At 41.5% G+C, this 15,186-nt stretch overlaps 1 protein-coding gene across 4 annotated transcripts in view; it reads left to right on the top strand.

Moving 5' to 3' along the window:
* actn1 (actinin, alpha 1) overlaps positions 1 to 15,186 on the top strand; it is a 63,067-nt gene that overhangs the window by 25,227 nt on the left and 22,654 nt on the right. For all 4 annotated transcript variants that reach the window (XM_044142295.1, XM_044142294.1, XM_044142293.1 and 1 more), the window contains exons 2-5: positions 8,262 to 8,376; positions 9,164 to 9,283; positions 14,368 to 14,454; positions 15,003 to 15,090. In XM_044142295.1, coding sequence (XP_043998230.1) covers positions 8,262 to 8,376; positions 9,164 to 9,283; positions 14,368 to 14,454; positions 15,003 to 15,090 — 410 coding nt within the window. The remainder of the gene's footprint in view (positions 1 to 8,261; positions 8,377 to 9,163; positions 9,284 to 14,367; positions 14,455 to 15,002; positions 15,091 to 15,186) is intronic.

Genomic DNA, 15,186 nt, shown 5'->3' with positions numbered 1-15,186 from the left:
CTGTGAAATTTTTGTGTTTTGTCACGATTTCTTTTTTCTAAAGAGCACCAAATGTATTACACCACAAAATATTCAAAAGTAGTGGGTTTTCTTAATGTTAGCCAGTAGTGTAGTTATTCTAAGTAAGTCCATCCATCCATCCATTATCTGGTCACCCTTGTCTCTAGTGGGGTCAGGAGGGTTGCTGGTTCCTCTCCAGCTAACGTTCTAGGCGAGAGGCGGTTTCACCCTGGACAGGTCGCCAGTCTGTCGCAGGGCAACACAAAGACATACAAGACAAACAACCATTCACACACACACTCACACCTAGGGAGAATTTAGAGAAACCAATTAACCTGACAGTCATGTTTTTGGACTGTGGGAGGAAGCCGGAGAACCCGGAGAGAACCCACCATGCACAGGGAGAACATGCAAACTCCATGCAGAAAGACCCCGGGCCGGGAATCGAACCCAGGACCTTCTTGCTGCAAGGCAACAGCTCTACCAACTGCGCCACTGTGCAGCCCTCCATTCTAATTAAGTGTCAACCGTAAATACAGATTGTCAAGCGTAAAACACACACCATCATATTAGGTGCACTGCTCACACTATAAGCTTAGACTTACTTTTCCAGGCAAAGTCACGTGATAAAACCAACTGGCTGGCACTGCAAAAATATTAATACACCCCTAAAGACTACAAATAGTTCAAATAGAAACCTTTCACATGAATTTGATTGTACCTTAAAGTACAATTGAAGAGGATTCTGTCCTCTGGTAAATTTATTTGTATTTTACATGATTAATGCTAGTTTTTGCATCACAGGTATGAATGAAGCTGATACAGGAATCACAATACACCACTGACCGACCCCAAATAACCAAGCAGGATTTAAACACTAGGTCACTCCAAATTACTGGGTGAGGCTCTCTGTGGGTAGCAATCAACAACAAGGTCAGCATCTAGCAGCGCTTCATTATCTATAAGTTAATGCAGTCAAAACTATTTGTGTGAAATAGTTTCAGGTCGGCTTGGTTTGGGTTTTGGAGTCTTTTGCTCGACAAGCCTTCTGCGTTACATGTGTTGCTTAGTGTCACCGAAGGTTTAAACCGTATCTCTCTTCGCCGTGTCCTCCTCAGTGTTTACCCGTTTCAAGGACACTCAGACATAGAGCGCGTTCCACTTTCTCCACGATATCGGGGCTGTGCAGTTTTCCTGTTGAAGAATCGGCTGGAGTCGAACATAAGACACAAGCGGAGCAAAAATTGGAAATAAATCGCTGGAGCGACTTGCAGTTTTGTTTTTAACAATAACAAGATCTTGGGAATTAACACAAAGGTTTTGGAATCCTGCGTGGAGATAAAATTCTCATTTTTAAAACTGCAGGTTATTCTGCAATAGAGTGATAAACCAACACTGCTGAGATCAACATCTATGGGATTTGTTTTGTCTTTTCAAGCAGACAAAATTACACCACACAACTGTCAGATACTGAAAGTTGAAGTTGTCTTGTAAAATATGGCGGAACCCCTTACAGTGACTCCACTTTTTCTGATAGTTTGTATCCATGAAATCAAATATATTCAGGTGATCCATGGTTGACATTTTGGTTGAGAGTGAACTGAGTGAAATAAGAAGAGTGAGTTAAATCCAGTAGCTGCCTAAGTGCTTCAAATAAGATGCATCTTATTCAATTTATTGCGGTCTTTTTTTCTCTCTAATTAGCAGTAAAAGGATGTTCCTGCTGCTGGAGCCTCAGCTAGCTGCTATGGAGAAAAAACCCCCCCAAAAAAACCCATTGACTTTAATGATGCTGACGGACAATTTTCCCAAAAATTGATGCTGAGCAGGTTCCTTCCTCTCTTCACCCCTGTTGTTTTTATAGCCAGCCTCTGTTCTGGGAGGCTGGGACCAGAGAAAAAGAGGATGCAAAATGAAAATATATGCTCCTTCAGAGAAGCAGCTGTTCTGCTTTTTGCTTCGCTCCATCACATGGCACACGGCTGGAGCAGAAACGGATCGTGTGTAAGCTGCAGCATTTAAGCTTTGTTTTCAGGCGGCGAGCAGCCTGCAGGACATGCTAACAGCTCCGACATTCACAGCACATGCTGTACCGACACACACTACGAGGACAACACAGTCACACATGGAGTTCACAGGCTGCACTAACACTGCTGCATCCGTCATTCAGACATCAGACAGTTTGGTGTCTTAAGGTGTGTCCACCCATACGCCCACATGTGTTTTCAGGTCCATTTGTTCTATTGATGTGATCGGCTTTCACTGGCATCCTGCTGCTGATCCAGAGGCACCGACGATCACACAGAGAGACACTTTAAAGATGGAAGCTAATGGCTCTGCTTACCCTCTGTCCTGCTGTACAGTTGGTGAAGTATTATTATTATTATTTCCACATACAGTTCAGCTCAAAGTTATTCATACCGATTGCTGATTTGGGGTTAAAATTATTTCCATTCAACCAAGAAGCTCTATTATGACAATAGTAAAGCATTGTGGAGGGTGTCAGTTTTGAGGGAAAAAAAAAAAATCTGTTTTTAATTAAAACTTTCAAGTAGAAAATTATTTTTATCCTTCTCAATAATCAGTGGAATTTATTTTATTGGCTTTACAGCAGTTAAACCTTTCCTATGATTGCTGAACAGCTTTTTGTCATTTTTCAGTATTTTGGATATTTATCATTGTTGACAGTGATGTTTTGGGTTTGGAAAGCATTTTTCCAGCATCCTAATTAGGGATGCACAATATTTTTGGTTGATATCCGATATGCCAATATACTAAAACTCATTTGGCCGATAACCGATACCAATACCGATATTCCCCCCCCCCCCTATACCTACTTTCTGAAACTATATGGCTTTTTCTACTGTGGAATTAAAATACTGCATTATCTTTGTCGGTTTAGCCTTCCAGTATGTCTTCATAGACAATATATGCTCCTTTTTAAATTGCTTTCTACATATTTAATGATACTAAGAAAACTTTGAGTCTTCTTCCCACAGTAGCAGCTTCTACACCGAACAGTGTTCTGTGGTTTCTAATCAGGCCCTGTGAAGCAAAGCGTTGAAAGATCCTCTTCCGTTAAATATCTTTAGAAAGGGCGAGAGCCAGCTGTTGACTTGGACTTTTTGTCCCAGATGTTAGCAGCAATGCGCTGGAGTGCGAGATGCATCATGTTGTGCGTTGATTCATCTCTACACATCAAGACTCGCAACGATGAGAACCCCCCAGCATCGTCTTCTGCTTAGTGCATCCAGAGCCTCTCTAGAGCTAATGAAAACCCAGCTCTCAGGGGGCCCGCAGTGTTACGGTCTGCTACAGCAGCTAATGGTCTTCCATTTTGATGATCTCTTGCTAAACCACACTACAGCAGTCTGGGACAAAAACTGCACAGGATTGTCAGGGTTTATTATGTCAAGTACCAGGATTTGCTGCAAAAAGGCTGCTTTCCGTTTCAGATTAGCCACACACATAAAACTCCTGCTTACTGTAACAGAGGCACAGTGTTGTTGCTTTTGTAAAACTGAGCCTGGATTGGTGGGTACAAGCAGACTGCTTGCTTTTTGTTTTTATTTCAACTGGTTTCAAATAATGATGACTTAAAACCGTTCAGAGTTTGAGTTTGACATTGGGATGTTGCTTGCATTGTCTGGTTAAGTTCCTGGTATTGTGAAAAATTCACATTTTGCGTGTCTTTGTACTTCCATTATGGTCCCTATTGTTTCACAAAACAGCCTAAGCGCTAAAAAACAAAAAAACGCAGATATTTTTTGTCAATAAAGTTAATGTTTATTAGTGTTAGAAAAATAAGCTGTTTCAAAAACAGATCTAACGGGCCGCGATAACGTCACAACCACATGCTCAAATGCGGCTTCCTTGTTTCCGCTTTGAGTTACAGTGACAGCTAGAAAAGACAAAGTCGTATTTCAGAAGCAAATGCAGCAATACTAAAAACATTGTTGTCTTCCTACTATAATGGGCTTTTAAGTTTTCATGGATTTCCAAACGATCCTGAATTAAGAAGATGGTGACTTGTAAGTATTCGTCGCTACCAGTTAAAGCTAACGCCGCACAGCAAAGTTGACAGCCTTCACTTCACTCCGGATCAGCTTCTGCAGCCTAAAGAAGAAGGTAAAGGAGCAACTGATCTGCCTGTACACACCGCTGTAAACACCGTCCTGCTTCACAAGAAGCATGCAAAACTAATAAAACGAAGTAACACAGAGACCTTAAGAAAGACGGCCATATTTTTCTAAAACAACAACGTTGAACATGGACAGTCAGCTGAACTAGAACTCTGACACCAGAGCTGATCTACTGTTAAGCTACAGGCTTGTTGTGATTCATACTTCAGAAGCAAAAAGCCCGAACCATAAAGTCCCCCATTACTTGGTCTCTGACGATAAACGCAGGTAATATAGTTGAAAATAAGGTAAAACATTGTTCGTTAGAATGGATGAAAAACGTTTAGATACTTAAATAGCACATTTTTACAAGAAAATGTCAGAGAATATTGCCTACTAGCATAAGCTAAAGCTAATGTTAATCACAAAAGTAAAACTCACCTTTGCATCTGTGAACGTATAACGAGGCGTACATCTTAAAACCTTTCTCCAGCCTACTTGTTGGGGTTTTGGCTCGATGTACATCATTAATTGTTACCTCGGACAAGCCCTGCAAGCACCGAGTGTAAAATGCCATTTTCAATAGATCGGAAACAATTGAGCCGCTTTTCCCTGAACGCGGAAGCTGAGGTGCAAAGAGCCCATCCAGAGACACTACCCTTCACCTAGCAATCCCAGTGAAGCCTAGCCTGTCACCTAGCAACCCAAGTAAACCTTCTGCACGTTTGGCTATGCGCTGTACAATGGCTGCCGGAAAAGACAAGGGCTTTGTTGTTGACATGCCGTCCAGAAACCACTTTCTGCATTTTTGTTGGCTGTGCAGAAGGCTGCGGAAAATAATTTTCAGCAAAAAAAAAATTTTAATGAGCATGTTTTGAATAGCTCACAGGCCTATCCTAACCTGTTCAAAGAAGCATAATAGGTCACCTTTAACTCAGTCTCTTAGGACCACTTTTCACATAGGTTGGCAGAGCAGAGACTCTGAATCGTGTCCTTGTCATGAGAGAAATGCAGAACACCTGAAGGACCCGGGACTGCAGGCCTTAATGTCTGGTGGTCATATGACGCCGCAGGTGGCTGGCAGCCTGGGCCGTGTGCTTCTGCCAAACTCCACAGTGACCCAGAGAGCTGGAGGAACTGCAGGAGCGGTGGCTGGTTCTTCAGGAGAGGAGGCCTGTCATCCTGCCTGAGAGAGCCAAACTCCTCCTTTCAGCACATTTAACGAGCTAACATTCCTTCTGTGAACTTTTACTTGTTTTCTCAGTGCTTATGTTCTTTACTAGCTGTGACTTGAAGCCTTGAGTAATTTTCGTCTGTCTGGTCTCATTAAAGATTACAGTGTCCTTTGATATGAAGCAGGTTCATTTTTGCATACGGTGCACTTTAATAAATTACAGCACAGATATGTTGGTGTCCTGGTAGAGACTTGTAAAATGAGCTTTGAATGCAACGGGACACTAACTCAAACAGCTGTCCAACATTTAATTTGAGGACATTTGTTAAAAATCCCATGTTAACATATTTTAACTAAATCATTTGTGGCCATCCCTTGTTTTTGTAATTTCTCTGAATTGTCCCTGTTCTTCTCTCTTTAGTTCGTCCCACAGGTTTTGTCTTTATGCTTTGGATCATTACCCTGTTGAAATACCCATTTTTTTTTTCAGTTTTGTGGGAGAATCTACCAGGTTTTTGTTTAATATATCCTGCTATTTCAAAGATTTCAGCCACATGAACCTTTTCATGGAACAAAAGTGTTTTTTTCTGGTTCTTCGCATCGCACAGAGAGTCTGGACAATTGGCTGTTGAGAAACAGTTGGTTGCTGGAAGTGTCGACTCTGAAATATTAAACATTTGGAACTGGTTTTACCCAATTTCTACCATCTGGTCGTGATGTTTGAAATATGCTCGCGCAATTGTGAAGGAACGTACGCTATGAAGCTTATCAGAAATTGCGTGTGCTGTAAACAACCGTCCTCAACTGTGAAGAGAGAAGTGTGCAACAACTCGATGTCATCATTCACAACTCTTTATTCTGTTCTCTAGTAGGCCAAAATGAAATTCATCCTGAGGAATTTAGCTCAATGAGAGAAATCCCAGACGGAGCACTGGAGGGAGATGAGAATCAAGTGGCATTGCACAGGAAATCGATGGCAAATGTCATTGAGAAAGTACAGTCACATTCCCCGTTTGCTAAAGGCACTCTTTTACTTGTCTAACAACATGTTTATGCATTGCTGTTGGTACGGAGCGTCTCTGTGCCGCCCTGTGATGGATTGTCTCTCGCTTGGTGACCACAGGAAGAAGTCGGCCACCCCCCATACACCTCGCAACACAAATAAACACCCCACTCATGACCAAGGAGAAACGAGTGTAGACAACAGGATGGCGTGTTGGACAGTCTTCAATTATTAAAACCCGTGAATTTTACCAACCTCCTGTGATTTGAAGTGATTGTATATCTGTTTTATAGTGTAACCGCTGTGAAATAATCACAAGATATGACTTTAAGACACCAGATTGTAGTCGTCTCTAATTTCCCCTAGAAAACAGGAAATCTCTCTTAGGGTTGGTTACTGTTGTACCTTCTATTGAATTTAGGGACTTTTAGTTGTTTTTTTATTGTAATCCCTGTGACTATATGCATTGTACCATATTATTGCCAAAACCAACATTGTTAAGCTGCTGAACAAAACTTTAGACAACACTTCCTCATATAGTAGACCTGCTCCGTATCAGCAGATGTAATTTACATCCATTAACATCTTTTGGAAACGCTAAATTGACTCTAATGATGTTCTTAAGGTTTGTGGAAGAGATGCCCACGGCAACACAGATTCTCTACTGTGCGTAAAAGTTGGCATGAGACGTTTCTTTAAATCCTTACCAGGAGTAAATGTGGCAGATGATTTGGCAGATGTCGTTCTCAATTATATGGCAGGCTTTGTGTACTCGGTGAAGGCCTTGCAACAGATACTCATGCTGACCAGGAGAAATTTAATCATGAACCTGACCTTTTATGACCGGCGGTCAGCTCTGTCTCAATACTTTGATTAGATTGTTCTACGGTATCCACACTAACCGCTGATGGCTCTGCTTTAATAGTTTAATATAATTGGCAAGCTTCTAATAGGCTATTGATTGAGTACCTCTTTTCCCATTGGAGCCTGACTTAAATCATAAGTGGGGTGTGTTTGTGTTTGCAGAAAACTCTCCAGCACTGCTCTATTTCTGTCAGCTGTGCCTTCAAAGATAACACACCATGTAATCTGTCTGTTTTTCCCCCTCTGATCCTGCCTAGTATCCAGAGAGTTTCCTCAAGCGTTTTCACTGGTAAACCCCCTCCACCCCTCAAAAGCCACAAGGCTTGCACACATCTGAAACCCAGCTCTTCCCCAGTTGAGTTTACTGATGGCCACGCGAACCTCACCGCTCTCCGTCTTTAACCGTGATCTCATGGCGGAACCCGTTCTCCGGTGGCTTTTTAAAAGCGGCGCTCGTCGGCCAACGGTGGAAGGCAGGCCTCTCTGAGAGACAGTGCTGGCTTTCATAGCCGCCTGGCTCCGCTCCTCCGGCTCCCGGCTGGAAACATGCGGCCTGGTGTTTTAGACTCGGGGTGTAATTTACTCAGGAACTCATAAAAAGGCGTTCGCAGCAGGGTCGGCGCTCATCGTGCCAGCTCCCGTTGGGCGGCGCAGACACCGCCGCAGATCTTTTCAGAGCGGAGTAGCAGCTCGGTACACCTGCTTCCTACGACACGATGAGTTGGTCCAATACAAAAAATAATTTAATAAACAATTTAAGCTTGTTGGGGTCTTGCAAAAATTTGTAGGAGTGCTTTAACGAACTACTACTGAAATATATTAGGGCTGTTATAAAAGAATATTTTAGGAATCTAGTACTCTATCGATTATTTTTATGATTAATCAAGTACTTGAGAAATCTCTCTCTATAAAAAGGGAAAGAGAGCCTATAAAAAGGCTTAATTGATCTGCAGACTGTGCTATTCATCAGATGAATCGATTATTAGTTACAGCCCAAATCTCAGCGTCCTCTGATCTAGACCAGAGTCCTTTTGACTGGCGGTAGACGAGCGTGCTGATGGGTTGTTTTTTTTCTCCTCCTTTCTTTCTGTTTCTCCAGACTTTTACAGCTTGGTGCAACTCTCACCTCAGAAAAGCCGGCACGCAGATCGTGAACATCGAGGAGGACTTTCGGGACGGGCTGAAGCTCATGCTGCTGCTGGAGGTCATTTCAGGTGGAGAGACCCGTTCCGAACAGGATTAGCCGGATGCAAACCGTGCTGCCACCAGCTGCTTTTAGAATTATTATATTTTAGAAATTTTTTTACGTTTCTTTTTATGTGTTTCTGCTGTTGTTCGATCAATCGACCGATCAGTCGACCGATCAGCCTGCAGTAGTGTTAAGTCGAGCAGAAAGGGCCGAGCTTTTCTCTTGTTGATGTTTTTAGGTGTTTTTTTGTTGTTTTTTTTAGCTTCACATGCATCCTTTGCTACAGACGATCCAGCTCTCACAAAAGGAATGCTGTGTTTTGACACTTCAGGAAATTAAATTTTTATTTTCTTTTTTGAAAAGTTTAATTTCTTTCTTCATATTTTGTAATATGCTTCTAATAGAGTCTAAAATGAGCTCAAGTGTTTAGATGAAAAGTCGGCAGAATGTGGACAGTTTTTATTCGATTCAGAATAATTCATTACTAAAATAAAAATTAGTCCTTAATATCAATAAAAGCTTTGAATATGTTGCTCTCTTTGCAATATTCCGCATAATATATACAATTTGAATAGTATAAATCAACATTTTTGATGGTACAGCAGTTTATTCAGATGCATCTGTAGAGGCTGTGTTTTCAAGTCGATCTATTTTCTCATTTCTAGTTTAGACTTCTGTAACAGGACTGGGTTTTATAATCAACACTGGCAGACATTTGTAGTCAAAACTAGGTGGGAACAGTTCCCTGGTTTTGTTTCTGAGGCCCTGAAAGCTGAACCGTGTCGTCATCAGCACTGCGTTTCTGGTTCCAGGTGAACGCTTGGCCAAACCAGAGAGAGGCAAGATGAGAGTCCACAAGATCTCCAACGTCAACAAAGCGCTCAACTTCATCACCAGCAAAGGAGTGAAGCTGGTCTCTATCGGAGCAGAAGGTGAGCGATGCCGCAGAGAGAGAGACGAGGATTGTCCACGAATGACCAATAAGGCCAAACAAATCCACAACTACTGTTCTGATGTAAAAACAAAACGAAACAAAACAAATCGTCCTGTATAATGTTCCCTCTCTCTCCCTCGTTACCATGGCAGGGCCGGTGGCTGCTGTGCTGTTTAATGAGATCCTTACTGCAAACTGCAAAGTCTTATGGCGGTGTCGCTTTTGCTTTCGCTGCACTTTATTAGAGTAGATCTCAGGATCAGCAAATCCCCCTCAGGAGCCCAGAGGCTCCTCGTCGTTTAGCGCAAATAACGTCCATCTTTCTGCCACAAGAGGCTCAGCAAGTCTTTAACTGCACAAATGCTGCACTTCCTTCCTGCCGCCTACTGTCACAGCCTGGCACATGTCCTCTCACACGTTGGGGGAATGACAGAATTTGCGTTTCACTTCGAGCGGGTAACATTTTCACGGGTTCCTTGAAGCAAATTGCTTTAAAGAGTAAACGGTTTGTTTTCTTGAGTTTGAGGATGGATGGGATTAATGCTGCAGCAACAAATCCCGCGGCGAACTGCAAATGTGTCGAGTTGCTTGAACGTGGACCATGTGGGATTGTTGAGGAAAACTGCTTTGCTTACTCTGACGAATCCAGGCTTCAATGTCATCAGGTTGAGTTTTTTATCCATGAAAAACTGCTGACAGTTGCTTTATTTTTTTTGTTGCTTGTCCTGTTCATGTGCTCCAAAATCTAAGAGATGCATGTCTGCATGTGATTGAATCAGTCAGTGATAATTTAACAAACACATAAGTGTCAAGTGAAGGGCTGAAATGATTAATCCGGATGAATCGGTTATTGAAGTAATCATCAACTAATTTAGTAATCGATCAATCACTTACTGGAGTATACAGACTGCAAAACATGCCATTCGCTGAAAGAGCAACACAATCCAGCAATTAAACCAAAACCGGACAAAACAAAAATGCTAACATTTCAAAAAGACTTAAGTAAATAAGCAATGTTTAGTCTGGTGGGGGCTCAAGTAAAGCCTGGTGGCCCGCCAGACTGATGATACACTTTGGGGAAACCGTGTTCTAACCAGATCTGCACAAGTGGCAATTCTAGTTTCCCCTGGTTCACTAAAGGAATGCTGTTGCATCTGAGGCAATAATTTCTTTATTTTCTATTTTAAAAAAGGAATTGAGCTGTTTACTTGCTGTTTACTTGCATTTCAATGCATTTCTGATATTGTAGAAGAAGTGATTAATTATAAATCTGTCCAATGTAACATTTTTTTAATTCAATTAATTGTCAGAATAACCTATTAAAATAATCAGTATCGCCTTGCATAGCATTCACATTTTGTTACATTACAAACATAGACTTCATGAAATAGTGCATAATTGTGAAGCAGATGGAAAATGATTCTGGATTCAGCTCTAATGCCAGATTAGATCACAGGTTATTCTTACTACTCTTTCATGAAGGTCACATTTCTAGAGGGCACAGCTAATATTTGTCAGCAGAAAAAAAAAAAAAATATATATATATATATATATATATTTGTCAGCAGATTCTTCCACCTGAGCTGTGGTTCTCTGCAGCTCCTCCAGGTTATTTTGAGCCTTTTGGCTGCTTCTTTGATTCCTGCTCTGCTCCAGCCCACAAAACCCCACATCACTCAGACAGAGAGAGAGAGAAAGACTACAAGATCAAGATCAAAAATCCTCCTCTTTCATTTATGTCCTTTCCACATTAAAACTTGCAAATATTTGTAAGACCAGGCCAGAAAACCCTGACATCTGCTTCCAATGCCAGACTGGGTGGCGGCACACTTGGACAAGCACCGGGTCGACCTTTTTAATTTGAGGTATCAGCACCTCCTGCCTTTGTGTCAGATGTTCAATAACATTTCCGTGCCAATTTCTGATAGTATAATGTCTTCAGAAAGATGAAACAATATTTTTCCTATCAGCTAATTTTGAATGCCTTTCGGTTATAATTAAGAAACGGTTAAGAACAAAACCAAAAGCCGACTGTCATTCTTTTTTTTCAACATTTTTGACCTGCATGTTGAATTCCCCGCTGGATATCAGAGCAGACGGTTTGAGACGATATAGTGTAATGTGGTACCGCAGTCAATCTGACTGTAACATCTTAAAATTTTTAACGGTAATGGTGCAGAGTAAGAAAAGGCTGTCATCGGCACGGACCGAGTGAACACACGGAGGGTACCGGGCGTGGTGACTGCTGAGTTTGGGCGACATATAGCAAGATAAGTACGAGGCAACAAGCCAAGAATTGATTTTTGTGAGTGAAGTGTGGACAGAGATGTCCATTTAACTAAGAAATACAAAGTGTAATGATGTTTAGATCTGGTTATAAACCATAGTGATGAGCAGAATCCAATATCTGATGTTACGGTGCAGAAGCATATATTTAAAATGTGAATTAAAGCAGTCACTCCAGAATGTGTGTTTTTTTTTTTTTTCTAAAACCGTTACACCTTTTTCCAAACCTTTGAGGTCAAAGTTGAATATTTTTAAGGCTTTATTTTTTCCCATAACGTGGCCTTGCAAAAAACTTTAAATTGTTGCACATAGCCGTCCTGAAAAAGACAGGATTTTAATTTAGTTCAAATAGAAACATAGAAAGTACATCTTTATGTACTTTCTTCAAATGGTGTTAATAGGAATAACGCCATGCCCTGAGCAGGGGGCAAAGTGCAGCATGAACTCTATCAGTATAAACAAACCCTAGAGAATCTCTTGAAATGATTTTTGCAAAAATAAATATAAGGGAAAAAAAGAAGAAAAGAAAAAGGTCTGACTTTCAAGAGATGTCGTAAAAGAGGAAGTTCAAATAGAAGGGGAGGAAGGGATTGGTCGAAATTCAGCCGAGTTACAGTGATTGGTCAGAAAAGAATGAAACGTACAAAACAGTAAGGTGATTGGTCAGAAAAGACCAATCACTGACCAAACATTAAGGTGATTGGTCACGTTAATGTTGAACATCATTAATCGATTAATCGGAGACAGCCCAAATTTTATTTAATTTATTTTTTTGTCTTTATTTTGTAGAAACCAATTTTCACTTTTACATTACTAGGGACTTTTATGTATTTTTTTTTTTTTGTTTGGTTAAAAATGCTAATTTCTGACAAACTGTTTAACCAAAATGCCAATTTTTGACCAACTTAATCACTTAATCATGATATATTTGTAAAAGAAATAAAATCCACAACCAAGAGGATGGAAAAAATGTCATTTTAAAATTTCTTCTTTTTTGATGACCCAGGGTTTTTTGGGGGTTTTTTTGCTTTTCAAAATGTGTTTGTGATCTGTAACATTAAAGCAGGATTTATCTGTAAGGGGCCATATACTTTATAATTACACTGTAAATTGGGTTAATTGTCATTTACACTCAGTCACAGTAACCGATTGACGAGTGATGCTTGGAGGTTTTTAATTATTAGTAGTAGCATAACTTAGTAAAGGTTCACTAGAGGGGAACTAGAGGTGGGTTGTTACAATGTCACAAAACCAGACAAGCATTGCAGACAGATTATCTCCCTGGTCATTCCCTCTCGCTGTGGCCTTAGCACTGGGATGAGACCAGATGACGGTCAGGTCCGCCAAACTGACCAGGGGGGATGAAACGGAGACGGAGGAGGGGTACAGTTTCAAATCCCGCTGGGTGGATTTCTGCTCGTCACTCTTGTTCGTTTGAGTTAATCTGAACATGATCTGCCTGTGTCACCAGGAAGCGGCGCGCTTCACTTTTCCTGCCTGCTAATTCGGCGCGAGCCGCCTTTCACGGCGCGTTTCGTCTCCAGACATCTGACTGGCATCACGCAGTCAGCTCATCCGTCATGGCTGAGCCGCCACGCTCCGAGCCCGATTGGATTAGCGGGACAAACATACGATTATCTGGAGGCCGGCGAAAGAGGGTGACCTGGTAAAGGGGGATTTTCATTGTGGACGGCACAGAGGTGGTTGGACTGAGGGCCGGTCCTTCACAGCCAGCTGCGGTTCATCTAATCAACGCTTCGCTCAGGCCAAGCTTCGCGTGTTTCCTCTGGTGACACTGGATTTCTGTCTGCAGTCACCTGACTGAGCAAATTTGAGCGGCTAAAAACATTTGGGTGACCATATTGGTGATATTAGCTTGACTAATTTGCTCTATTGAAATGTCAGTTTATTTAATCTTTTTCTAAATAGATCTAAGTAGATTTCAGTGTTTAGTGTAATAAGTTTTCCCTCTTTCTTTGCAGGACATTCAGGTAGTTAATTACCCATTTGTGACCTGGAGCTAAACATGCACTGTGTCTTTAAATGTTTTAAAGGGCCAGTATTATGTAACTGTTTGAGCTTTACATCATGTTATAATGCTACTCCCTCATCAAAAACATACCTGGAGCGTTGCTTTGATTCTTCCATGCATGTACGAGAAGTCCTTTAATCTCCATGGCAACCATTCGGATGTGCAAAATGCCTGGGTGGACTTAGCTCCGCCTTTGAGATGTAGCTCCTCCTCAGAGCTGCAGTGTCTGAGCTCCCGTTTTACAGAGCAGCCCTTCTTCTTACTCCGCTCCTTCAGACTAGCCAGCAGCAATTAGCAAACACCTGGTGGAACTGCGCATCTACTGAGCTCCTGATAGGAGAAATTTCTCAATGCAGCGCTGGTAAACACGTTGAAGGGTTCATAGAGGAGCCACATTGTGATGACTTTCTGAAGACAGGAGGGGTTTCCTTAAAGAGACAGAGCCCCACTTTTAAGGTGGTAAATTGCAAAGTCAGATTTCTTTTAAGTCATGATTAACACAGTTACTTGACTGTGCTGTAAAGTGGCACTGTGCGCCTAGAAGACACATAATACTGCTCCTTTAAAAAAACTAAAATATTTTATAGCTTATACATTTGAAATTCACAGATAGAATATATGTTTACCTTTCTTTTTTCTTTTTTTTTTTTAACTGCAAAGGACTGGTTTTTACCCAAAGATTGAAACAATCTCAACAAATCAGCAATCTATAATATTAATAAAGTTGCAGATTCTAAACTGTCACGGCTTCCTTTGTGTTTCAGAAATTGTAGACGGTAACGCTAAGATGACCCTGGGAATGATCTGGACCATTATCCTTCGCTTCGCCATCCAGGACATTTCTGTGGAAGGTAGCATGTGCGTTTTTAATTTTTGAAAAATGCTAGTGATGCTTGTGGTGTCTGAGAAATATTTCTTGCTCTGACATGTTTAAAAGCCCTGGCAGCGGTTAGCCATTACTGTGACGGTTTACTTCATGTACAGGCGTTTGTGTCTCTTTGTTGGGTTTGGGGGACATTTTTCATTGTTTGTTGCTCATTTTGCTTGTCGTTTATTGAAAACGACTCACTGTCTCGGTCTGTAGGCCTTTTGTAAATTATAGCAAAAGTACTTTCATAACTTACAGTGAAAGTCGTAGAGTAATACGTCCCATTTGGTCATCCTTAATTTGTACAGTCGGAGATTCTTTTGAGCGGTTAATTTCACAGTGTGGAAACGGCGCAGTACAAAACCCAGCTTTGTAACCGACGGTAACAGAAAAAGTACAAAACATCTGAGCCATTGCAGATGCTTCCTATTCTCTGTACCTCCACTTAATCCAGCACTAAACGGGGATTAGCCGAGTCGGTCGGCTGCAGGTCTGTCCGACTTCACAATGATCCCTTCTCCCCAACCACAGAGACGTCGGCCAAAGAGGGCCTCCTGCTGTGGTGCCAGAGGAAAACTGCACCCTACAAGAACGTCAACATCCAGAACTTTCACATCAGGTAAAGTTGGAGGAACGTAACGAGTCACAGAAGAGGGAATAACTCACCTGCAGAGATTGAGGCACAGGAAAGCAGAAACAGAATCATCAGAGGCGT

This window comes from Gambusia affinis, linkage group LG16, assembly GCF_019740435.1.
Source record: "Gambusia affinis linkage group LG16, SWU_Gaff_1.0, whole genome shotgun sequence".
NCBI lineage: Eukaryota > Metazoa > Chordata > Actinopteri > Cyprinodontiformes > Poeciliidae > Gambusia > Gambusia affinis.
This window is presented reverse-complemented; position numbering and strand designations above follow the sequence as displayed.